Genomic DNA, 24,545 nt, shown 5'->3' with positions numbered 1-24,545 from the left:
AACGGAATCAAAAGGTAAACATTTCTTTGCACTTATGAAGTTTTCCTCCTTGAAAGAGCAATGCAGTTCTCCTAAGTGTGGTTACTGGGACTGTTATGGTGTGGTATGGCTACACTCCTGTGGACGCTGTATCCAATAGCCTGACCACAGCCTAACTTAGGTGTCATGATAGCACCTTCCACTGCTTTGCTTTCCTCATGGTGGGCATAGCTGGCTGTTACATACGCATTCCTCTGGTGAGTTTCCCTGTTTGGTTCCTGTCTTTAGCCCCTAGCCTAGACATCATGGTGGGCAAGACTGGCTGTAGAACATATGCTTTGTCCAATCTCTGACAAAACAGCATCACATGCAGGCATGTGGGCACTTGCGAGCGTGCACACACACACACACACACACACACACACACACACACACAGGGGGTAGAGGGGAGGCAGAGACAGAGACAGACAGACAGACAGACAGACAGACAGACAGAAGACAGCAGTAGGACTGTGAGATGGCCACACAGCTCTGCCTACAACTTAAGTCTGAGGTGTGACCTGAAGATGACTTAGTTCTAGAGCTTTGCCTGTTTCATGCCCATGTCTGAGTCTGGAAACACTGGAGTGAATTCCGGGAAGGCGTCATCATTTAACAGAGAACATTGGTTTTTCCCTTGAGAGAAGCATGGTGAGAGCATCGCAAGCCCCTGGAGATTCTTCTATTGCTAAAGGCTGAAACTGCTGTCTACAATTCAGACAGCCCCAGAGCATACCCAGGGATGGTCTGCTAACACATGACAGGGTCTTACCACAGGTGGGCACATCCTCCTCTGCGGATGACGTCTGCTCATCTGTGGATGGCTTCTTCTTTCCTAGGCCGATGATCTTGGTAATTTTCTTCCCAGTGACCTTGGACACAGTCCCCTTGGCCTCTGACTTGGAGGGTTTCTTCCTCTTCGCTGTCAACACAAAAGTGTGTCTTAACCATTCGTGATAAGTGGGAAAGTCACAGCACTGCTCACCAGGCATTTACTCCTCTCCAAACTGTCACTCATCGTGCACATGAACACCTGTGATGAGCCAGCTGTGGATCCAGATGCTGGGGTCGAATAAGGATATGGCTATACTTGGGAAGCAGAGAGGATCGGGTATGAGCACGTGTGCATACAGGCACATGAGTATTACCATATATATATGTATATATATATATATATATATTACCATATATATATATATGACATACTTGTGGCAACAAAGGATGGCAAAACCCACGTGGAGATACGAGTTACTTGGAGAATGGGTGAATGGTCACACAGAGCCTGGACTTTTGGGTGACTGCTCAGACATAAAGAATGAGTTCTGCCTGTCTCAGAGGGAGCAACTCTCAGGTAAGAAGTTGACACAAATCATCAGTGTGTTAAGATGCAGGGGCCCATGGAGCCGAGGGGAGCTGGTACCACTGCAGCCGCAGCCTGGCTGACAAGGGGCGGGTCCTTAAGAAAGGAAGAGGAACATGGGTCCTCGTTAGGGGTCTCTCCTGTCCATTTGAGACACTACACTGAGTTTCCCTGTGCAGAGCTCTCAGACCAGAGCCAACCTTTCAAGCCACCATCTCCCATTTGTTCAGGACAGTGATGGCTAGGAACAAACTGTCAACATATAAACCTAGAAACATTCTGTACAATAAGAACTTTTGCCTTCTCCTGAAAAAACCAGAAGACCTGGAAATCCTGGACTCCCACAGGCAGTGCCTTGGTGCAGAGCCCATGCAGATGATAACGGCTCCTGGTTCTGGCACAGGGCAGTTCTCATCTCTCTATACCATGCCACAGAGGGAAGTTGACTGTGAACTGGTTTCCTGAATTTGCTCCTACTCAGACATGTGTAGCCCTCTCCATTCTACCCTCAAGATTTCATCCATGAGTTGAGCTGAATCACAGGATGAGACTCAGACAAATTGGAATGGATACATAAGGGCACACTCAGAGCTGAGGGACCTGATCCTTCTAAGCCAGAGCAACTCCAGGCAAAGGCTAGTCAGCCTATCTCAGTCTCTTAAGAATGTCAGATGCTAGAGTCAGGTGTGAGGCTTTTCCAAGGGTCTCCTCCACTGGAACACAGCCTCCCCAGGGTGCAGTTCTGCATCAAGACCCATACCACATCACCTCGCACACTGCAACCCTTCAGTCCTTTGGGGCAACCTTTTAGGCAACACACAAACCCTTTTAGACTACAATGGGCATCCAGGCTCCCTTTCTAGGAACAAATGAACCCAGCAGGTCACATGGAATCCTTCCAGAGACAGAACATCTAAGGGGCATGGGATAAGTTACAGAAGAATTCCCCAACCTCTCCTCTAAATGTGCTTACTCACAAGAAGACCTCCCCAGTCCTCTCTGGAGAAGAGGAGAAAAGTCCCCATTTCTACTTCCACTCTGCCCACCCCCTTAGATCGGTGGGTGAAGGCCTTGCCTCCCTTCTGGTATAAAGGTAAGGAGCAGTGTCTGAGGAAAGGGCCGCCATACTGCAGCTAAAATATGAGGCCATAAAGAACTGGAGGGCAAACATAACATTCCATGCTGAATGTTCCTGCCCTAGCCCCACGATACGACCTGAGGAGTGGCGGTATTTGGAAACAGGAGTCCTATTAAGGAAGGTTTGAAGTAGAAACTTCTGGCTTCTTTGGAAAGTTAGTTATGTCAAATGATGCTTTGCTGGGGCACACAGGTGAAAGGATGTGTTGCTAAAGCAGACATGTGAAAGACTGTTCTCCTGAAGCAGACACGGGAAAAGGGATGTTTGGATATAGCAGATGCTGAGCATTGGTTTGGATGGCTCTGCCTCTTTATTCTTCACTAATGACACACATGTATTGGTTCACTTTACATAGCGTTGTTGAGCTCAACTTGTGGTAATGCTGCCATTGAGAGAAACCCGCCCAAGAACTGCTCCTGAGGTTTCTGCAGCAGCTTGCTGCTTCTGAGGCCTCACCTCAGGCTGGTTGGCAAGCCTGGTGGTTTCTTCAGGATTGAACTACAGCTGCCTGGTGTCTGCGTACTGAAAGGACTGGACTGTAGCTGCTGGTTCGTGCCTGGTGCCTGCCTGGAGGACTGGACTGCGGCTGCTGAATTGTATTTGGTGTTTGCTACAGGACTGAACTGCTGCCCAAGATCTACCTCGTCCCCAAAGAACTAAACAGGTCTATTCCACCCCCTACCCCCATATTCTAATAACTTTTCTCTTCCACTGCCTCTGCTGGATGGTGGGCTAGAGAAAAGACTGAACCCTTATTAAAAGTAGGTTGCAAAAAATTCATGCCTACAAAGGTTAAATGAGGCCTCATGTCAATGATTGATCCAAAACATAGCACCCTTTTATAGACTGTGTGTGCACAGGACACGCGAGGACACAAGCCAGGAAGAAGGCCCACAGGGAGTAACCCTGCCTGTGGCCTTCACCTTGAACCTCTGCTGTGTGCACCCCAGCCTTCACCCAGTGTCTTTACAGCATAGACATTTTTTGACTTATTTTAAATAAACCAGATTAGGGCCCTCTGAGATCTTAGGGAGAATACCCATGGGAACATCTGTACACTGCCTTTTCCTTGCTCTTTAGACACACATCTACTTACTGAGTAATGAGAACCTACCCAAGGACTTGGTGGGAAGACCCAGCTCTTCCTCCTCCACTAGATAGAAACCTAGGGCCAGAGAGCTAGATTACTTCTCCTTTAGTCCAGCCAAGCCACAGTGGGCAGAAGTGACAGTGTTTGGCTCCATCAGTGGCTCCCCAGGAACCTGCAGATGAACGTCATTGCTTCTCATTTCCAGGCAAGCTGGAAGTGATGTGACCAGAGGCACTCTCCACAGGCTCTGCTCTGGGGTAACCCTTCTACTCAGGCAGCAGCTGAGAGTGGGATTCCCACTCAGCATGACTGAAACCAGCTCCTTCCAGCAAAGTGCTTGCTGGACTCCAACTGCTAAGGCAGAGGATAATCATAGCCTAAGCCATCCTCGGAAGAAAGGTCCCTAGGTATGGATACGACAGAAAAGCCATCAAGGGCTCTTTGAGGCTAGTCAGTAGGAAAGGGCCAAGATTTAGCACATGATTACGTTCAAAAGTCAACAGAGAACTCTCAAGTCAGTGAGGTCACACGGCAGAACAGCAAAAGGGGTCAAAGGGCACAGATGGCCAAGACTAATGCCCTAGTGATGAAGACATATTTCAGTGTGTGACTGTTACAAACCTAGGCAGCCTGCTTTCTCCCACAGAGATGGAAATCAAATGATTTTCTGTCAAGTCTAGGGGAAGTAAGGGGAGGGAGAGGTGACATCATCAGATTCCTGGTTCAGCAAGTCCACCCACAGACACCCCCACTGAGGGCCACACAGCACTGGCTGGGGCAGTGCAGTTTCTACAGCCTAGGATTTCTGTCATCTTTCCCTGCATCTGCTATAGGACTCTCCAGTGTCTATAGTGGGGTTCATCCTAAAGAACAAAATGAGTGTCTCAGAGCAGAGCTATGCCTTTGACCACTGCCTTCTCCAGTGAGAACATAGCATGGTGGAGTGCAGGCTTCCTGTCTATGACACCACAAGCCTATCACAAAGAGCCGAGCTAAAGAGAGCTCCACTAACATCCCTCCACTGCAAAGCAGAGAGCAATCAGCATCAAGAATAAGGGTACAAGGCACTCAGGATGCATCTGGACCAGGAAGCTCCTTTGTGATCTTTGATGAGGAACTATAATACGCAAAGCACTGTGTCAGACAAAAGGAAAATGTGTGAGCCAGGTCACCTGATCATTCCCAAACACACAAAGCTGTTCTTGCTAAACAGAGTGCAGGAGGGCCTGCAGAGACGGCTCGCTGATGAAGAACATGGACTTTTCCTCTGGAGGATCTAAGTTCAGATCCCAACACTGAGGTTAGGTACCTCACTTCTAATTCAAGATCCAAAGTTATTTTTCTGGCCTCTACGGGCACCTGAACATACACTCACACATAAATAATAAATAATTTTCTTTTTTAGGAGGGAACAGGAGGTTCTTGGGGACAAAATCAAAACCTCCATGAACATCCAACAGGCACATTGCTCCATAGTCATGGGGTCATCACACAGGTTCACGGGGGCTGGGGAACATTAAGAAAACTGAGCTGTCAACCATGTCTGTCGTACCTCAGCAGGGAAACAGTGCCACCTGGTATGTGGCATCTCTGAGGCCCTAGCTTGGAAGGTTGAGGCTGGACAACAAAGAGCGTGAATCCATGAGGTGGAGATCAGCCTCGATGAAAAGACCATCTCACGACAAAAAAGAACAAAAAAATAGCCAAAGGGAAGAAAGGAGCCAGGCAGCGAAGCTGGAGCCCAGAGACTGCAGGGTGTCCCACCTCAGAGCAGAAGTTAAAGATAGCTTCCAGCTTCGAGGTCTTCATTATATATAACATGACTGGTAGTAGCTCCCACAGGACAGGACTAAAATTACACTCAGACCAGACTGTGTTAGAAAACCACAGTGAAGAAAGAGACAGTGTGACCTTCCGGGGTGAACTGTCACATTGTCTGGCTCCAGAATTCTCAGGGCTGGGACAGCTGCGGGCGCAGAACATGATTCATTCCTAGGTAGGAGCACTCATCACACGTGAGCCACACAGACTGGGTCTCAGGCACTTGGGTCCACAGAGCTCCCGCTCCCTCCACAGAACTACAAGCCACACACTCAGGAACAAAATGACCAGCCACACAGATGAGGACAGTCCATAGGAAACACATTTTATAAATGACACACACAGGAAGAGTATGCACAGAGCCTTCAAAAGTTCACTACCAACTCCACAGAAATATGGGCAAAGGATCCGAGGAGACATTCTACCAGAGATGCGCAGACGGCGAGTGTGTAAACTGCTCACCCACCGGGGAGGCCACAGCTGCACACCACCACACATCTGTGCAATACCAGGGAAAGATTGCAGGCCAGCCAGGGGCAGTGATTCCCATGAGAATGTTTGACCTTGCAACCCCACTTCTGGGTAGGTTCCTGGGGGACACGGAGTCACATGTCCATGCAAAGTCCTACCCAGGAGTCAGAATGTCCCCAGTCACTGTGTGTCCTGGCATTGGTCAGTGGATGACCAACAGAGTTCATCTTCACAGGGAAGGCTGTGCAGCGGCTTGCACACTGCAAGTCAAGGTGCACTGAGATACAGGAAAGAAATTCCCAATAGGCGAAACACCCCAGATCCCAAGTGCAGGCAGGAGACAGCAGCGGCTACCTGGGGGAGCCTGGGGCAGCAGTGACAGAGGGGACTATGAAGGGACAGTGGGGTGACAGACATGCAGGCTGTCTTTTCTGTGGTGATGGTTACTTGCTGTAGGAGTATATTAAAGTTCATAGACTGGATAAGTCTAAGTTTGCGGGTTTTACTGACCATCGTCTGTCTTGCTATAAAGTCAAGTTTAAAAACAAGATGTTAACCCCTGCACATCCATGTTCATAGTTGTTCTGCTATCAATAGCCAAAGGTTAGAAGCAACACATGTACCACTGGCAGATGAATGGTCGGTAAGATGCAGTCCATATAGCGGACTATTATTCAGTATTGAAAAGGAAGGGAGGGCTGACATATACTACGGTATGGACAAACCTTGAAGACATGATACTGGGTGAAATTAGCCAGTTGCAAACAGACAAGTACCATAGCATTCTCCTTGCATGAGGCCCCCAGGGTTTGGAGTCCATAGAGACAGGAAGTAGAATGCTGATTGCCAGGGCTAAGGAGGGGATGAGGCACTTGACAGAAAGTTCTAGAGATAGATGCAAGTGATGACTACTCAGCACTATATGTGTGTGTTTAATGTCTACAGAACACTTTAAGTTCTGTGGTATAATGTAGTTGTTTATGGTTTAACAATAATTTAAATACAGCTGGGAAGAAAGGAAGGTTCTGGGCTGTTGCAAATCAAGAGGCCTTCCTTGTGTTCTCTGGGACAGAGGGCGGTAGCAGCTGCATGGCTGAAACTCATAGGTTTCCCACAGTCACACCTAGGATGGCAACTGGCTTTGTGACTTCAGATATTCTTGGCATGTGTTAGAATCTCACCTTGTTCTTTTCCGTTACACGTGGTGACTCCGTTTTCCACAACACCTTCTCCATCAGAGCTGGGCCTCTCTGAAGACAATTTCTATAAGGACACAAGGATCACATTATTCCCACAGCAATCATGCAGGCCTGGTGAGGTACGGTGGAAAGCGAAATGTTATCTCAAAAGTTAAAGGGCATGTGGGGTGAATGCTCAACACTCTGCAGACAGCACAGCACCACAGACCTGCTGAGCACTGCATTTATCATTTAGTAGGTAGGAATGAACCAGGCCACCCACTCCTTTAAGTCCCTATCTTCATCCACCCCTGGTGATAACACAAGTCACAGTGACTCCTTGGAGCTCAGTCCAAAGCAGGCACTGAAAACAGTCAGAGGCAGAAGTGCAGATGCGCTCACTGAAGTGCCTTGGTTCTCACAGAATGTTATTAAACTGGTGATTCCGGATGAAAGGATTGAGTTCTGAGGTGGCAGGCATGAGGGACACCCTGACTAACCAATACATTGCACACATGTATTGAAATGTCTCAACAATTCCCCATAAATTCATATAACTCATATATATGCGCAGAGAAGAGACACCACTAAGAAACAAAGAGCTGGCATCACTCACCTTCTCCAGTTCTGCCTTGTTCACCGGGGCACTGGCGCTGGGTGGTGGAGAGCCTTCCAGATCCACGGGCCCGCTGCAGCCACTGTAGGCCTCTTTGATTACCTATGGAAATGAGACACAGTCTGAGCCTGACTGGAGGCATGGGGATCCAGGCAATGGGTGTAGTCCTATGTGGACAGACAGATACCTACAGTGTGGCAGGGGAACTCAGTGGTCAACAGCACATATGCATAATTAAAAATTAAAATAAAAAATAAATCTTTTCTTAGAAAGATGATATCTGACAAATGAAGGAGCTACAAGAATAAAGCGTGGTCCTTTCACGGGAAGGTGTCAGCTACTGTAGAGCCAGAGGACCTACATTCTGCTGTACCAGAATGACACACGAGCTGTGTGAGCTAAGGACCACAAGACTCTGGCCTCATGGACTGATGACAGAAAGGCTTTTAGGCAGAGAGGACAGCAGTGCAAAGGCCCTGAAGCAGGTGACAAATGTTTAAAGAGCCCCCAGAGTGTTGTGTGGCTAGGAAGAATAGGGCAGAGAAATAGACTAGATGCAGGCGTAGGGGCCCAGTCACATGGCCCTCTTGGGTCTGAGGGAGAGACTGAGCTTGGTCAGTGTAAGGAAAGACAGACGGATGGAAGGACTTCAGTGTGTGGAGGGAGAGGCTCCACAGCCAGGGCTGATGGCTCTGCTGCCTGGCTTTCACCTTAGCAGAATAATGAACTGTTCTGACCTGAGCCGCCGCCTCCTCCAAGGAACACAAATATCGTGTTCTAGATGCTTCTGTTCTTCCAAATTCATGATGAAAATTAAACCCCACAGCAGCAGCCTTGGAATGGGGAGGTTTTAGAAGGCCACAGGGTCAGGGGAGCTAAGCCTCTGTGAATGGCTTAGGCCTCAGAGAGCTCCCGTGCCTTTTGTGTATAGGACACAGCGACTAAGAACTATCTGCCAAGGGGTGCACATGCCGTCACAGCTTCCTCAGACACCCAGCACCCTTAGAACTGCGGGAGATGAATTTGTTTGTAAACGACCTAATGTGATACATCTTGTTAAAGGAGGGGTAATGGACTAAGCCCCTGTGATGGCTACTTTCAGTTATCAACTTGATACAATGTAGAGTTGCTCCGGAAGGACGTCTCAAGGAGGGATGGTGAGGATTAGGTCAATGTGTCTAGGCAGACTGTTCTGATTCCATTAATTGATGTGCAGCCATTGTGGGACCAAAGTTTGGGCTATGTAAGTACAGAAAGGGGCCTGAACACAAACAAGCATGCCGTTATTGCTCTCAGCTCTTAACTGTGAGCTAAAACAAATCCTTCCTCCCCTAAGTTGCTTTTATCAGAAACAAAACAAAGATGCCCACTTGTACAGATCAAGTCCCTCAGACAAAACCCAAAGCACGGGTGTGCGCTGTTGTAGGAAGAAGGAGATACACAGCAGCAAAAGAAAAACCAGTATAGGCACCTTGGGTGAGACTATGTAGGAACTGAGATGAGGGAAAGATGCAATGACAGTAACCGGCTGCAGGGATGGGGTGGGGCCGCAGGAGTGACAGTGGAGGGCGGCTCCTCCTTCCTCCTTGTCAGGAGGACCTACACAGACAGAAAGGATTCTCTGTGTTCTTTTTCTAAGCACAGGCAGGTGGAGGCTCAGGAAAGCTGGCCACGCTGGGGTTTGAGGAAACTCCTGCCTGGTTCAGTGAGTCAAGGGGACAGAGCATCAGCCACCAGCTGCATGACCTTGGAGGAAAGAAACAAATCATCCATTTCCTCCTTAGAGAAGGCTGGGACTAAGCAGCCCCATCTTGCAGGACTATGCCCAAGACAGCACCCAGCATGGACACCTTACCCGGTAGCAACCTCGGTGACATCAGCACAGTCAGCAGTGCGAGCAGCCTTCCGACACATGCCGAGACCTTAGACCATGACCCTGGCCTAGCCACAGAGGCAAGGGCTGCCAGACCAAGAGTCATGATCCCAGCGTGTCTCCTCAGCCACCCCCTGCATGTTCACTGCGTGTGTGGGGCACAGTAGTATGAAGTTCAGAGCATGAGGGGCTTCCAGGCATGATCTATGCAGTCGGCAGGTGGCTCTTTTAGAATACCCTCCTTCTGTACCCTAAGCTGCATTGGAACTCAAATCCAGATTCCGAGGCGACAGAAACACCAGTGTCCCGTCTGCACAGTGGCAGGTGGGTCAGCCTCCACAGCCAGCCCCAGCCCTGTCACTGCACTGGTGCTGGGATCGAACCCAAGAATCGGCAGGACTGGGATCTGCTCCTAGCCACTTTGCCACTCAGCTTTCAAGTGATGCCCACACTTGAAATGGGAAGAAAGTGGAAGAAGCTGAGACCTTGCTGCAAGGATTCTCCTGTGACTTCTGAGGTAAAAGCCTGTGAGGGACATTCCACCCAGTGACCTTGCCTATCCCAGGCAACAAGATGGGGAAAGACAGCATCCCTCACATCTAGGCAAAGTCCCTGGCTCCCTTTACAGGTTCCCCTTCCTTCTTCTGCCCCAAGCAGTGGCTAAATTTTGAAGTGACAGACATAGTTACATTAAGAACAAGATTATGCGGGGCAGTGGTGGCGCACACCTTTAATCCCAGCACTTGGGAGGCAGAGACAGGCAGATTTCTGAGTTCGAGGCCAGCCTGGTCTACAGAGTGAGTTCCAGGACAGCCAGGACTACACAGAGAAACCTTGTCTCGAAAAAAAAAAAAAAAAGAACAAAATTATCAGGAGTACGGGGAGGAGGGCAACATTTAGGATGTAAAATAATAATAATAATAATAATAATAATAATAATAATAATAATAATAAATAACAGGACTATCCTTTCTCTGGGGAAGAAACATACCGGGAAGGGAAAGTTCTGGGCCCTGTGGTTCAAGCCCAGCTCCCCTACTCACCACCTGAGCAAGGACCAGCCTCTTACAAAGCCTTACACTCTTCAGCTAAACTCCACAAAGCAACACCCAGTGCTACTGAGAAAGGCCATGGTGGGCACCCCTGTGGTGAGCAACTGAGAAGTGCCCCAGCCCTCACTTCTCCTGTACCAGGCCTCCAGTAACCTTTTTAATTGTAGCTTTAACTAAGAAAATTGGCTGCAATTACACACACAACCGTAAACTTGATGAGTTCTTCATTCTTACCAAAGCCCGCACTCCAAACAGTGGCTGCAAAGGCAAGCTCTGGGAAAGCTCTTGTTTTCCTTCCCTTTGTTTTTCCCTGGCCTTGGGGGAAGCATGTGGTAGTACAGTTTCACTTATTCCTACCAGCCCTGGGGGAGGCAGGTGCTGTGTGTAAGGGCATCTGTCTGCCTCTGTGTGTGTGTGTGTGTGTGTGTGTGTGTGTGTCCGTGTGTCTGTATGTCAGTGTGTCTCTGTATGTGTCTGTATATCATTATGTTTATGTGTGTGTCTGCCTGTCTGTGTGACTCTGTGTGTGTGTGTGTGTGTGTGTGTATGTGTGTGTGTGTGTGACTCTGTGTGCCTGTGTGATTCTGGGTATACTGTCCCTGGAGGGCACATGTGTTTTTCTGACTCAGCACAACTCATCCTCCCAAAGGCAGCCTCCTCTCTCTCCACCAGGCTACCTGCTCCAGGGACCTTGCCTATCCCAGCCACTCACTGAGTCCTGAATGGCTACAGAGCCATATGTTGACACTTAGTCATCAGCCTGGGACTTGACTGGGAAGTGATGAAAACTTAGGAGATGGAGGCCAGTCAGAGGAATTAGGTCACTAATCGAAGGGGAGACCATGACCCTCACTGCCACCCACTACTGTCTTCCCAACTGCCCCAAATAAGCAGCTTCGTCTATCACCGGCTCCGGTCATGACCACTGACTCTGCCATAAGCCTAAAAGCAATGGAGCCAACTAACCACAGACTAAAATACTGAGCCAAAAATCAACTTGCCCTCCTTCAAAGTGTCTCACTCAGGCCCTTTGTCACAGTACAGAAGTGATTGACATACTCCCCAAGGTGTGGACACTTCCACACCTGCCCAGAGGCAGCTAGGTGTTAATCCATAGGAACAAACTCACTGGATCTGTCTTATACACACTGCTTCTATGCCCTGACAGATGCTCATAGCAACACCTTTTTTAGTTTTACTTTGAGACAGAGCATTACTATGTATCTCTGGCTGTCCGAGAACTCACTATGTGGACTGAACTGGCCTGGAACTCACAGAGATGAGCAATTTCCTCTGCCTCCCAAGTGAAAAGGTAATGTGCCATTCACAGTGTGTGCCACTATGTCCAGCAGCAACATCTTTTGACGGTAGGGTAAATATACAACAAGGACAAATTGGGCTTGAGATTTTCCATAAATATTTTTTAACTGAACCAATAAAAACAGAAAGGAAAGAGACACAACTAAGTAAAAGCCAAGTGGCAAAGTCTACTGTCTCTGCACCGATGTCACAAATCACAAAAGCATAGGAAAAAAGGGCAGCTGGCATATGCACACTTCAACCTCTTTCTTCCCACACCAGGGCAAACCTGGCCATTAGAGCTGGCTCATGACAACCTCTTCCCAAGCTCCCATGAGGCCACTTCACACACTTGCAACACTCAGGGGGCCATACTTGCTTCTCCAGTGACTCATTTCTCTCTCATCTAGAACTCTGCTCCCTTGTGGAGCAGAGCCACGTGTTGTGCAGTGCTGGGATAGGCATGAGGCAAACCAGAGAGACCCAGGCATCCACCTGAGGCAGGTCAAGAGCACAGAAGGCATCTTGTCATTGTGAGACTCTGTGGTTCCCTGTCCAGACCACAGAGAAAGCATCCTGTGACATAGTGAGCCCGAGTGGTCTTGTTTCCATGGGGATTTCACCCATGGAAGAAATCAGGCTGCTTCGTTCACTGTCTTCTGCATCTCCCAAAGGTACCTACATGGTCCATTCCAAAGTGATAAAGGAAGGTCCTGCCACTCAAGGTATATGTCTACATAAAGTATAGTGTGAGAAGGTCAATGTGCATTTAAAAGAATAGCATTCAAATTGAAAACTCGAGACTCCTCCACACAACCAAATACTCTGTGGCATTTTTGTTTGCTTTTAATTCAAGCCCTCCACCCCAGAAACACAATCTCTGCACATTTTTATGGAAACCTGATCATGCTGCTTCTGGGAATGCTGGCTCGTGCCTTGTGTTTGACCTCTGTACAGAGGCTCATGTCTGAAGCTTCTGTACACACATGTACATTCATGTGGATAGACATATGCATGCACACACAGACACAGGCTTCTGGCAAGGGCTGAGGTGGATGTAGCAGGCAGACAAGCCACACGGCTCTGGTGGTTACTTTTGGCAGAAGGGCGAGCAGCATTACATGCTGGTCAAATGCTGCCTCGTGCATATCCTGCTTTGCAAGGGCAAGTGAGTTCTAACTGAAGGATTTTTCATTGTTCTATTAAAATGATGTCTGAATGTCTACGGCTGGATCATAAAACTTGAGTGAGCCTTGATATTAGTAGACTTGGGTGATGAGATGCTTGCCTTTATTTATAAAACAATTCCCAGTAGAGAGTGGAAAAGCACTTCCATAGCCACTCACAGTGACAACTGAGATCACTCAGTGGGAAAGTGTCCCTAGCATGTGTGCCCTGGGATCCTAAGGTGTATTCCTGGAGCCCCAGGGTTACTTGCTAAGATACCATCTTAAAAAAAAAAAACAAAAGAAAATTTAAAACTAAAATAATAAACAAATTAAACAGAAAGTCATATTGTAGAAAAATCAGCTGACCAAAAAGTTTATTTATTACAAAACTGAGACCTTCTGCCGAGACAATGAACAGGGCACATGGTATTTCGTTGTCATCACACAGAACAGCACATCAAACTACCACCCTGACAACACAGAACAAGCTAGAGAAACCGAAAAACCCAAAACCAGTCGCAGCACTTTTCAAAGTCATCTGAGTGTGGAGATGCTGAGAAGCCACAGAGAAGGAAACCCTAAAGATGAAGGGGCCTGGAGGAAAAGGCTCACCCTGGCTGGAGAAAGAGGCTCTCTGCAGCTACCCTCTTGGCTGGCCATAGATGGAGCAAGAGATGAGAGTAGCCAAACAAAACTTAGGTACTCAAGGGCCTGTAAGAGCCAGTTCTCACCCCTCAGCCCTCCCATCTTTTTTGAGGTGATAAAGAGACCCAAAGGCAGGCAGAGAGGAAACAGAGTCCAGAGACGCAAAGCACTTCATCCAGTGCAAGCTCTCTGCTTTGCCAAGGAAGTCCAGTTGTATGGCAAGTACCCATCAGGAAGGTTCCAGCTTCCAGGATCAAAGGGATGCCATAGTCGAAAACTGAGGCTGAGCCCAGAGCAGAGAGTCTGGAAGGCTACACCCTAAAGAGACCCGTAGGCTGCTCCAGAAAGCTGGCCACCTGTCCACAGTCCATGAGAGACCTCAGGCCTCATGCCAGCTCTCTAGTCCCCTGCCATGCTCTTGTGAAAACACAGCACCAATTCTGAAGGCAGGAGTAATATGAAGCAAAGCAATGTAGCCACAGTCTATCATGCCCAACAACAAGGGACTGCTGGGAACAGGGCTACACCTGGCTCTTGGGAAAGAGCAGAGGGTAATTCTGTGGTTTCCTTCCACAAATCCCAAAGCCTGTGCAGACTCCTGGGGCAAATTTAGAAGCAATCCAAAGCTAATCCCAGTGCTGGAATGACCAGACATAAAACAGCTATAACACAAATGCCAGTTTTATACACACACACACACACACACACACACACACACACACACACACTGTTAAACAGCCAGTGAAGCGGAGGGTGGCACACAGACAGATGGCAGATGGAATTTCAGACAGATATGATGACAAAGAACAACCAGAAAGTTCTAGAATGGAAACCAAGTTTAAAGTGAACATGAGGGCATGCTGAGCCAGAAGCTTCCAAAATGGAGAGGACAGGCCATGAAGAGCATGCAGCTAGAGTGCCACAGGGGTGAAGAGCTGGCCCAAAGCCAGCTCATAAACCACCAATGAAAGACAGAGTCTTTTGGATAGTTGGCATTGGATAGATGGTAGATGAAGACCAAGAAGGCTGCCCCTCTGCACCAGTACTGCACAGTCACCTGCTGGAAGCCCAAGAATAAAGGTTCTTTAAACTTTCCAGTGACCAGCCGGGCGGTGGTGGCGCACGTCTCTAATCCCAGCACTTGGGAGGCAGAAGCAGGCGGATTTCTGAGTTCGAGGCTAGCCTGGTCTACAGAGTGAGTTCCAGGATAGCCAGGGCTACACAGAGAAACCGTCTTGAAAAAACAAAAAAACAAAAAACAAAAAACAAACAAACAAACAAAAAACTTTCCAGTGACCGTGACACTAAATCTGAGAATAATGGCTGTGGAGAGGGATGTCTGCTCAGGAGCGGAGCAAGACAGTTACACACTACCTGAAAGTCCATTTTCAGAAGGCCTGTGCTATAGGAAAATAGGCTTTCAACTTTTTTCTACTTAATTAAAAAAAGAAAAAAGACTTAGTTCATATTACTTGTGTGTATTGTGTGTGCCTGTGTGTGTATATGCACATGAGTGTGGATGTCTGTGGAGGTCAAAGGTGTCATGTCCCCGTGGAGCTGGAGTTACAGGCAGCTGTGATCCACTTATATAGGTGCTTCCAACTGAACCTGAGTCCTCTGCCAGAGCAGCATACAAGCTTAGCCACTGAGCCATCTTCCCAGCCCCTCCCCGGTTAAAACAAAACAAAATGCCAACTTCTTGGATGTAAAAGGAAACGACAGGGTGGAGGCTCACATCCAAGAATGAATGACTGGACCCATCACTTGTCCCCTTCCGCTTCTCCTCATCCCCTCCTGGGTAAGAGAATCAGGAATTCATGGTTCTAGACACCAAAACAGAAGTTCCCTGAGAAGAGAGAGTTAAGCAGGGGGTGGGGCATGTCTCAATCCTATCAGCATAGGGCAGCATTTAGAAAAATACAAAGCAAAAAACCATAAAGACTTTCAGGCTCCCAACAAATCCGAATGATTCAGAATCTTGTTTTTAAATCTCCAGTACCTCCACGACTCAGCAGGGAAAAGCACCTACTACACAAACCTGACAAGCTGGGCTCAATCCCACGGTGGGAGAAATAACCGTTGTCCTCTGACCTTCAGTATGCCCACTGTAGCATATGAACACACACACATACTAACAACAACAACGACGACAATAGTTAAAAATCATAGTTTCTGATCCACAGTGGTGGATCTGCAAGAAGCTAGCCTATCTTAGGCTCTGCTAGGCTGAGACAATTAAGAACCCAAGGCTGAGACCTTTTTGTCATTTGACTTTCACTGATTCATTAGCATATATTAATGTTAATGATACATAATAGATTTCTTATGACTGTGTCACACACATATATGATTTTTATCACAGTCACCCTGTTGCCCTCTCTTACCCTCCCCTACTGGCTCCTCCCTTCCTAACTTGCCCCATATCTGTTTTTTACCTAGTGAGTTTTATCAGGGTTAGTTACAGACACTTGAGTAGTGACTCATAGGAGCAGAGGCATGGGATCAGTGGTTCATCACTGAAGAAAATGCCCCTTCCTCTCGGGGCAACCATTAACTGCTCATAGATCTTCAGAAAAAGAGTGGGGTACCACACCCTCCCCATGGACAGACCTTAGCTATAAACCCTCAAGGGGAAGCAGGGCCTTGTGAACCCCCACCTTCCCTCTGGATCATTCAGTCTTCCCACACCCTCTTCCACAATGCTCCCTGAGTTTGGGGGAGCACTCATTAGGGCTGAGTGCTGTGTAATCATTTTGACTTTCATTGGTAGAACTCCTCAGGCTCTGGTACTGCAGAGATAACAGAACAAACATTAAAACAGAGCAATCAACTCAAACTCCTCAGAAAAAGATCTTTCTACAATCATTTACTTCCCTTGTAAGAAATACACTAAAATTAAAATCCTCGCAATTAACTACCATTCATGAGTGGAGTCATCATGCTGTAATTAGCTAAGCGCCTCCGTTTGCAAGTAGCTCACACAAGGGGAAGGAGGATATGAGGTCATTTCACTCCATCAGCATCTTGAAGCACGTTGTTTCTCTGGTCTGTTCGCCAGCTGCTCAAGGACTCAGAGTGACTTCATGTCAGATGGGAAACAGTTAGAAGGGAGCCCAGCACACTGAGTATCTAATGCTAAAGAACAGATGGTGAGAAGGAGCTGCTGTAGTTCAGGGCGGTTCTACCCTGCGCTCCTTAAGGAACAGAGAACAGCAAGCACGGAGAGGAGAGTCCAGGCAGCCAGGAGCGGAACCCAGAGAAAGAAACAGTCACCAGGAATGCTGCCCACTCCACAACTGCCCTTTCTCCTTTAGTAAACAGACAGGCTAAGATCACAGGAGGGGAGCCGAGGGAGCAGTGAGTGGGATTGGGGAGCATGACATAAACCCCAAAGAACCAATAAAAAGTTAAAAAAATAGTTTTAAAAAAATCACAGGAAGAAGGATAAAAGAGCAAAGGGCCAGCTGTCCATCAATCAAGAGCAAAGCCTCAGTTAACCCAGAAAACCAACCTTGATACCCAGATGGATGACTATAGATCATTGCACCATGTGGCCTGAGACGCGACCTCTCAGGCATCAAATGAAACAACTAACCGTGTCAGGAGATAAAGAGGCGTGAGCATCTGGGGTGAGGATGGTGAGGACCCACAGAAAAAAGCTGGGTGCAACATTGTGTGCTTGTATCCCCAGCTCTGGGGAGGCAGTGAGATGGATCACTGAGGCTCACTGGCCAACCAGCCTGTCTCTATGAGCTAGGACAGTGGCAAGTGGGAGGACCTGTCTCAAAAAAGCAAGGCGGATGGCACCTGAGGAATGGCATCTGAGGTTGTCCTCTGTTGCTTCCATCCACATGTATGCGCTCATGCATCTCTCTCTCTCTCTCTCTCTCTCTCTCTCTCTCTCTCTCTCTCTCTCTCTCTCACACACACACACACACACACACACACACACACACACACACACACACAAGCACACAGAGGCAGTAAACCTTAAAGACTCTGGGGCTCCTACATCGATAAGGGACAGCCTGCAGCATAGTGAAGCTCTCCTACTGGAAAGCTACACAGACTCCCAGGAGAGATTCCTGAGTCTGAGGCTTACAGGAGGGGAACCCAGAAAAAAACCTTCCCTAACCTGAGTGCCACAATTTCAGGCAAGCCACAGCCACTGCTGACAAAGTGAAACAGGCCGTCTCTGTGTGGTTTCTCTGGGCAGCCAGCAAAGCAGCATCATGGTCCTGCAGTCTGACTGTGTGCTCCTGGGGTCCATGGGGAATTGAGGTTCACAGTCCCCTAGATACAGTGTATGCTAGTTCATCTTTACCTTGTCAGGTTGTACAATCACCTGAGACATCAACTGTGGGCATCCATTTGAGATGTTTCCAGAGAGGATTAGCTGAAGAGAGAAGACTCACTCTAAATGGGCTGAAGGCCTGGATGATTACACAGGAAAAGTTAAGTGAGCACCAGCGCCCCTCTCTGCTTCCTGGCTACAGGCGCACCTCACGCCCATCACCACGCATACCCTCACCACCATGACCAAGAAGAATTTCAAACTGTGAGCTGAGACAGGCCCTTCCTTCCCTAAGTCGCTTCTGTCTGGTTTTTTTGTTAGAGCAATGAGGGAGTGGCCTGTACACCGCATGTCATAGGCACCATGGTTATAGATGCCCAAGCAGACGGCACCTCCTTCCAGACCTGCCCTTACCACAGGCCATGGTGAACCAGAAAGATTCTTCCTAAAGGCAGGAGGAGCAGCTTATAGAATCATTTCCAAGAGCTATGAAAACCCAAAAGGGACATGGAATTGTATTTGCTTTAAAGGGATGATTTTTGGCTATATGAGCTATACCCAATATTGTTGCTATAAAAATTATCTCAGTGTATTTTCTTTCCAAATACCATGACCAGTACAGGCATCAAACAAACACAATAGACAAGAGAGTAAGTTCCAAGCTCCAACAAAAGCCAAGGTCAGAGTCACCATGCTCATCCTGTTCAGGTAAAAATCAGGATCAGAGCTACCATGTCCATCCCATCCCAGTATTTTAAAGGAAATTTAAAACTGTAAAAGAGACATTTCCAGATTAAAAAAGAAATAGCTAGAAATCCTAGGGCTTAAAACTATGTGGGCCCCTAAGCTCCAATACAGCAGTACTAGGAGGCCCAGCAGCCGAGCTGTGATGAGGTCATGAGGTAGAGTGCTCCTGGCTGGTATCAGTGCCTGCATAAGAGAGACTGCAGGCGGCCATCTCCTCTTGGCACAGGAGAACAATGAGGACATCTCACCAGAGACCAAATCCCTACACATCCTGACTCTCACTTTCCAGCTCCAGAGCTCAAAAATAAACTGCTGCTGTTCAAGGCCACCCCACCGGGGGCATCTTGGTGAGCATGCTGAACAGAATAAGATAGATTCCCAAAGCCAAAATTACAACACAGCAGCAGAGGGGCCAAGCAAATCAGAAACAAGTAAGGCACTGGGAACTGGAGGGGACCAAGAAAGAAGCCAGACCAAAGGGGATGAAGGGACAGACGGCACAAAGTGTGAGGGTCTCACATTTAAATATTGTTTCTGGGAATGGAGGACAGATCAAATCAGTACTAAAAACAGTAACAATAACAACAAGACAGATGGACAGCCTCTGGGGACAGACAGCCACCTGCAGCTGGGAGTCAGGTGAGTGGGAATTCTACCAATGAGTGTTCACTATCAAAAATAAACAAGGAGTGGAAAAATAAACAAGGGCTGGAGAGAGCGGCTCAGTTGAACAAGGCTAAGACTCACAACCTAAGCTTCAAAACAAACAACAATAACAAAGTGATGCCTCCGCGGGTAAAGGCATTTACTACCAAGTCTGTGTATGCATGCGTGTATGTGGGAGGAGTGGTGAAATTAACACATAACTTAATTATTAAAAAAGACAAAACTCCTAGACTAATCGATCTGTCTGGATTTTAGACAGCTTATCCATTAAATGAACCTGGAAGTGAAGGTGTCTCAGAGCCGTGTCAGAGGGCCTACCATGTCAGAGAGCCTACCGTGTCAGAGGGCCTACCTTCAGCCACTGTTCAGCCTGTTCCTTGCTCTGGACGGCGAGAACCAGAGGGTCTGTGCCTTGCTGGGTGATTTTCAGCTCGTGTTTCTTCTTCTTGCTGTCTCTTGGGATGTACGTGATGGTGCAGCCCTGCAGTGGCAGCTCCATCTGAGGCTGCTGGTCCTTGGAACTTTTATAGCACTGCGTGGAACACAATAGACCAATTAATGCCCTGAGGGCGTGTGACCAGAAACAATGATGAAACCCAGCATAACCAAACCTCTAGTGCTAGCCGGGCTTCAGGGGGCTTGGCTCAGCAGCCAGTTAACAGGTGTGACATATACCATCTGCTGCCTACCCACACTCCTTCTACATCTGCCACCGCAGGCATGTGTTAACTCGGCTGAGACGTATGGGACGTCTAAGACTTGTCGCAAAATTTGCATGTATGTTCACGTGAATATGACATACATGAAAGGGTTATTAGATCTGTTGCAATTGCATAGACCCACTGTGGGCAAACAGGGTAATGATGAAGATGCTTGGTGCTCAGCACTTAAGAATGCACACTGCTCTGTTAGAGAACCTAAACTCCGTTCCCAGCATTCATGCCACTTGGCTCACAGTCACCTGTAACTCTAGTACTGTCTGGAGATCCTGGAAGGTAAGCCCAGGCTGCCTCCAAACAGGACTCCTCCAAGGCTGCTGCTAAGAGCCCGAGGAAGGAAGAACGGGCAGGACTCAGTTCAAGTGAAATTCATAGGGAGCCCAGGGCTCTGGAGCTGGATGGCCCCACTGGATCTGCCCCCTTGAGGCTGACCTTGACTCCCTCAGCACTAGGTACAGGCAGACCTCAGGAGGAAAGGTGACTTGGTCTCAGAGTCCATTCAGTGGAGATAGTTCCCCCAGTGCTACCTATCAGCTAGAAAACGGGTACTTCCGTGAGTGGAGTGCCTGGGGTTGACTGGGCCCGTGCAGAGTTGCCTGGACATGGAAATAAAAGGCCTAGAGATGGAGTCAGTAAAGTGGGTATCATGACACTATGGGAGGCCAGGCAAGGTGTTCCAGGAACAAAAAGTATGCTTTCTTTCATCTGAGTAGTTGACTCATGGGTTATTTGTGAAGGAAGATAATACACATACACACACACACACACACCAACAAACAAAAACTACTACTACTACTACTACTATTTTAAGCCAAATGTGGTAGTACTTGCCTATAATCTCATCGATTCAGGAGATGGAAGAGGAAGGCTTGAGAGCTCAAGACTAGCCTGGGCTACATAGTGAATTTGGGGCTAACCTGAGCTATCTAGCAAGACTCTGTCATAACAAAGGCAAAATCAAATAAAAGGCCCAGTTTCATCTTGCATCTGCCTTGCATGATGTTTCCCCTCATTTTCTATTTATTCCTTCAACAGTTAAGCTAGTCTCTATGGAAGCAATCATCATCATAGAGCATCACCACCGTAGAGGGATCTTACCGTAGAAAAAGGCAGGGGAAGAGGAAGAGGATCAGAGGGTGTGGGACCAGGAACATGGGCCCCACACTGCTGACTCTGCATGGGCCCTGCTGATGCCTGCACTAGAAATAAAACTCTTTCTCATGAGAATGGAGTGCATTTTAAATCATTGTATATATAGCATATCACCATCTTGCAGCGATTGCATCAGATTATAAATAAGGACTATGTTAATATTTTTCATGCTTTGAAATCCCTGATGGCATCATTTTTGGCATATTCTATATTTGGAAGAAATTCAGGCCACACATGTGGAAAAAATATGCACTTCATTTAAAAAGGCTGAGCAAAAAGAAAAGAAAAGAAAGAAAGAAAGAAAAAGAAAAGAAAAGAAACACATACAATGATCTAAGAGCCTACGCAAGTAAGACAACCATATTTCACTGGGGGCCATGGTCTCCCTTACAGTGTTATCTGCTCTACCATGTTGGAAAAGAGAAACTCAGATTTTGAGCAATTGTTTCCTGAGGTTAATTTGAAAAGCAAAAGGCAAAAAAAAAAAAAAAAGTACAGTCAAGCTCCTGACCCAGTGACCAGCCTGGTTTCTACTGGAAGTGGGCTGGGGGTGGGGGCAGGAATGCAGCCTCCTTCTTGGAGCCCCCAAGGGGACAGCACCTGTGGCCAGAGTCCTGAATCTTCTATGCCCTGGACATACTCTACTTTCCTGATCTGCCTCAAAAAGCAAAACAAAACAAAACAAAAGAAAAACACACAAAAAACAAAACAATAACAACAACAAAAAATCCACCCCCTTTTTTTTTCTTTTGCAAAGCTTTTGACTTTCCAAAAGAATGTCCTTTCCCTCTGCCCTCCCCTAGGCGCCTCCACAGGCTCCGGCCTCCGCTGTGACCTGGCTGGGAGGAATTTACTGACTCACTACAAATGAGAAAGTCTATCTTACAGTTTCTGGCAAGTCTCAACACTGCTCATTTCCACTGACACAAGCCACAGGCCCAGCAGGGTGGAAGGACTTGGGTGTGGGAGAACCATGAGCCCTCCCTGAAGAGGTGCCAGCCGGGCTGGGCTGGGCAGGGCCCTTGGCTCTCAAGGGGATCCTGTAGCTTGCCTCCCCTGTGGTAGCATCTGCATGTACCAGCTGTGGTCCTGTACATCAGACTGCCAATGGCGGCACGGCCCCGCTGGGCTCCTCACCAGCAGCTTGGTGTCTTTGATGACGCAGAGCAGCTTGGTCCACTGGCCGAAGCGTTTCTTGCGAAGCAGGAAGGCGCAGATCTTGGCGTCTTTCACCAGGTCCATAGAGGCCTCCTCTGATGGCCACTGATGCCGAGTTTTCTTCCCCTTCCCATCCTCTTCTTCTTCATCATATGACTCATAGGAACTGCTCATGGCCTCAGAGTCATAATCTGTGGAGGAGAAAAGGGAAGAGATGAGAGGCCGACCCTTCCAGCTTGCCTCACCTGGCTTCATTTCCAGCCACCGTGGGCTTCAGTGAAAAAGGGTTTGCACCCTGGCACTGAGGATGAAACTTCCACAAGTCAGGCCCTGACTTCAAATGCAACAGCTAAAACATTGAGCTTTTTTTTTTTTTTTTTTTTTTTTAAATCTCTAGCTTCTTTCACATCAATAGGATGATGGTAGCACTAGCTGCATCCTGCCTTGGGTAGCCACTCAAGAACCTCATCCATGAAGAGTCCTCTGGTCCTCTTTATCTGGCCTTGGTTAAACACCTCCCAAGTCTTCCGACTGACACTGCCACCCACAGACCCTCCAGAACACTTGGAATCCCCCAGAGGTCATCTCTGCCCACTGTCTCACCTTGGATCTGGGCAGGATTTGTCCCATCTCTCGAACAGAATAAATCTCGCTCAAGGACACTTCAGCTCTCCGATTACACTTTCTCCACACATAGCTTCCTCCCTCTTCCCCTGGGCTCTCGGCACACACCCAGAGCTGCTCCCATCTCCCTCCTCTCTCCTGGGGTAATGTGTGCTCATGTCTAGCATTAAGCTTATGACTCCCTTTGGCTCAAGATTCCCTGGTACTTGGGTGCTGAGGTCTTCAGGCTAACATGACTACATCTGGAGATGGTGCTTTTGGGTTATGATTCAGATGAAATCTGTTACCAATATGGCTATCACCATAAGTGAAGAGTCCTAATCCAATGGCAGTTGCGAGGAGAGGGACAAGAGGAAAGAGGGGGAAATAAAGAGGGGTGTGAGGACATGTCCAGAGGGCACACCTCTAAGACAGGCTACCTATTAGATAAGCCCAAAACTCCAGCATTTCCCAAGAATTTCAGCATCCCAGCCTCTGGGCCAAGGGTGATTTGAGGCAGCAGCCTGAGCAGGACAACAGCACACTATGTCAAAGGCCCTTGTGAGATACTGTACACAGCCTAACAGACTCCTCAGTGTGCACACAGGTCAGTTCTTCACGCCAAGCTGTGAGCCCAGGGAAGGGAGCATCCTGTTGCATGTGGTAGCTCTCCCAGCACCTAACAAAGTTGCAGGAACATGGCCGGTGCACCGTCAGGGAAGGAAGAGTAGTCACATACAAAGAGATCCTTCAGAGGGACAGTGGCACATTCAGGCCTGGGGAAGCTGGGAGGAGAGGTAACAGACACAGCACCTGAGACAGTGGTAACCTGAGAGTGTTGGGCTGAGACCCTACAGAGGGTGTGAGAACTTGCCAGTCTGCAATGCTGAGGTCCAAGACAGGAGGTTGCAGGAGGTTGCAGTAGAATGACTGTCAGGCCAGGCTCCTCCTGCCATCTTCAGACCAGCAGCCTTTCTCTCTCCTCTCTCCCCTCCTACACACCAGCACAAGGCTGTTTCTAATATCTGTGTCTGCCTAACACCCCCTCTTTATGTGGCAGCCTCAAAGGAACTTCTCAACCTTCATTTTTATAAAAGTTAAGGAACTAAGCCTTGAACTCCTGATTTTCAAATATGGTTCAAGGGTCCCAATGCCTATGACTGCTAGGATACCATACAGCAAGGCAAAGACAGAAGGTGGGCTCTCTCCCAAGGGGCAGATGGGGGAAGCATACCATCTAGAACGGCTCATGCTATCAGACAGGGACCAAAGAGCCAGAAATGCCGGACACTGGGAGACTGAGACTGCTGGCAGCCAGCCACAGGGCTAAGAAAAGTGCTATAAACAAATGCACCCTGGGAAACCAGCTTCCAGAGCACATGGCCACTTGGTGTTGGCAATGGTGAGGAAGCCGATGAGCATCATAGGGGAGTGACAGTAGACAGCATTGTTAGCCTGTGCTCTATCTACCCTAGG

The 24,545-nt window shown here is 48.1% G+C and overlaps 1 protein-coding gene across 3 annotated transcripts in view; it reads right to left on the bottom strand.

Moving 5' to 3' along the window:
- The window catches only part of Afap1 (actin filament associated protein 1), a 110,264-nt gene that overhangs the window by 34,055 nt on the left and 51,664 nt on the right, over positions 1–24,545 (bottom strand). For all 3 annotated transcript variants that reach the window (XM_031341806.1, XM_031341808.1, XM_031341807.1), the window contains exons 5-9: positions 22,446–22,657; positions 19,790–19,969; positions 7,693–7,794; positions 7,080–7,161; positions 791–940 (exon numbers count right to left, since the gene is read on the bottom strand). In XM_031341806.1, coding sequence (XP_031197666.1) covers positions 791–940; positions 7,080–7,161; positions 7,693–7,794; positions 19,790–19,969; positions 22,446–22,657 — 726 coding nt within the window. The remainder of the gene's footprint in view (positions 1–790; positions 941–7,079; positions 7,162–7,692; positions 7,795–19,789; positions 19,970–22,445; positions 22,658–24,545) is intronic.

The sequence above is a fragment of the Mastomys coucha genome, unplaced genomic scaffold (genome assembly GCF_008632895.1).
Source record: "Mastomys coucha isolate ucsf_1 unplaced genomic scaffold, UCSF_Mcou_1 pScaffold22, whole genome shotgun sequence".
Classification (NCBI taxonomy): Eukaryota; Metazoa; Chordata; class Mammalia; order Rodentia; family Muridae; genus Mastomys; species Mastomys coucha.
The sequence above is the reverse complement of the archived record's forward strand: the minus strand, read 5'-3'. Positions and strand labels throughout refer to the sequence as shown.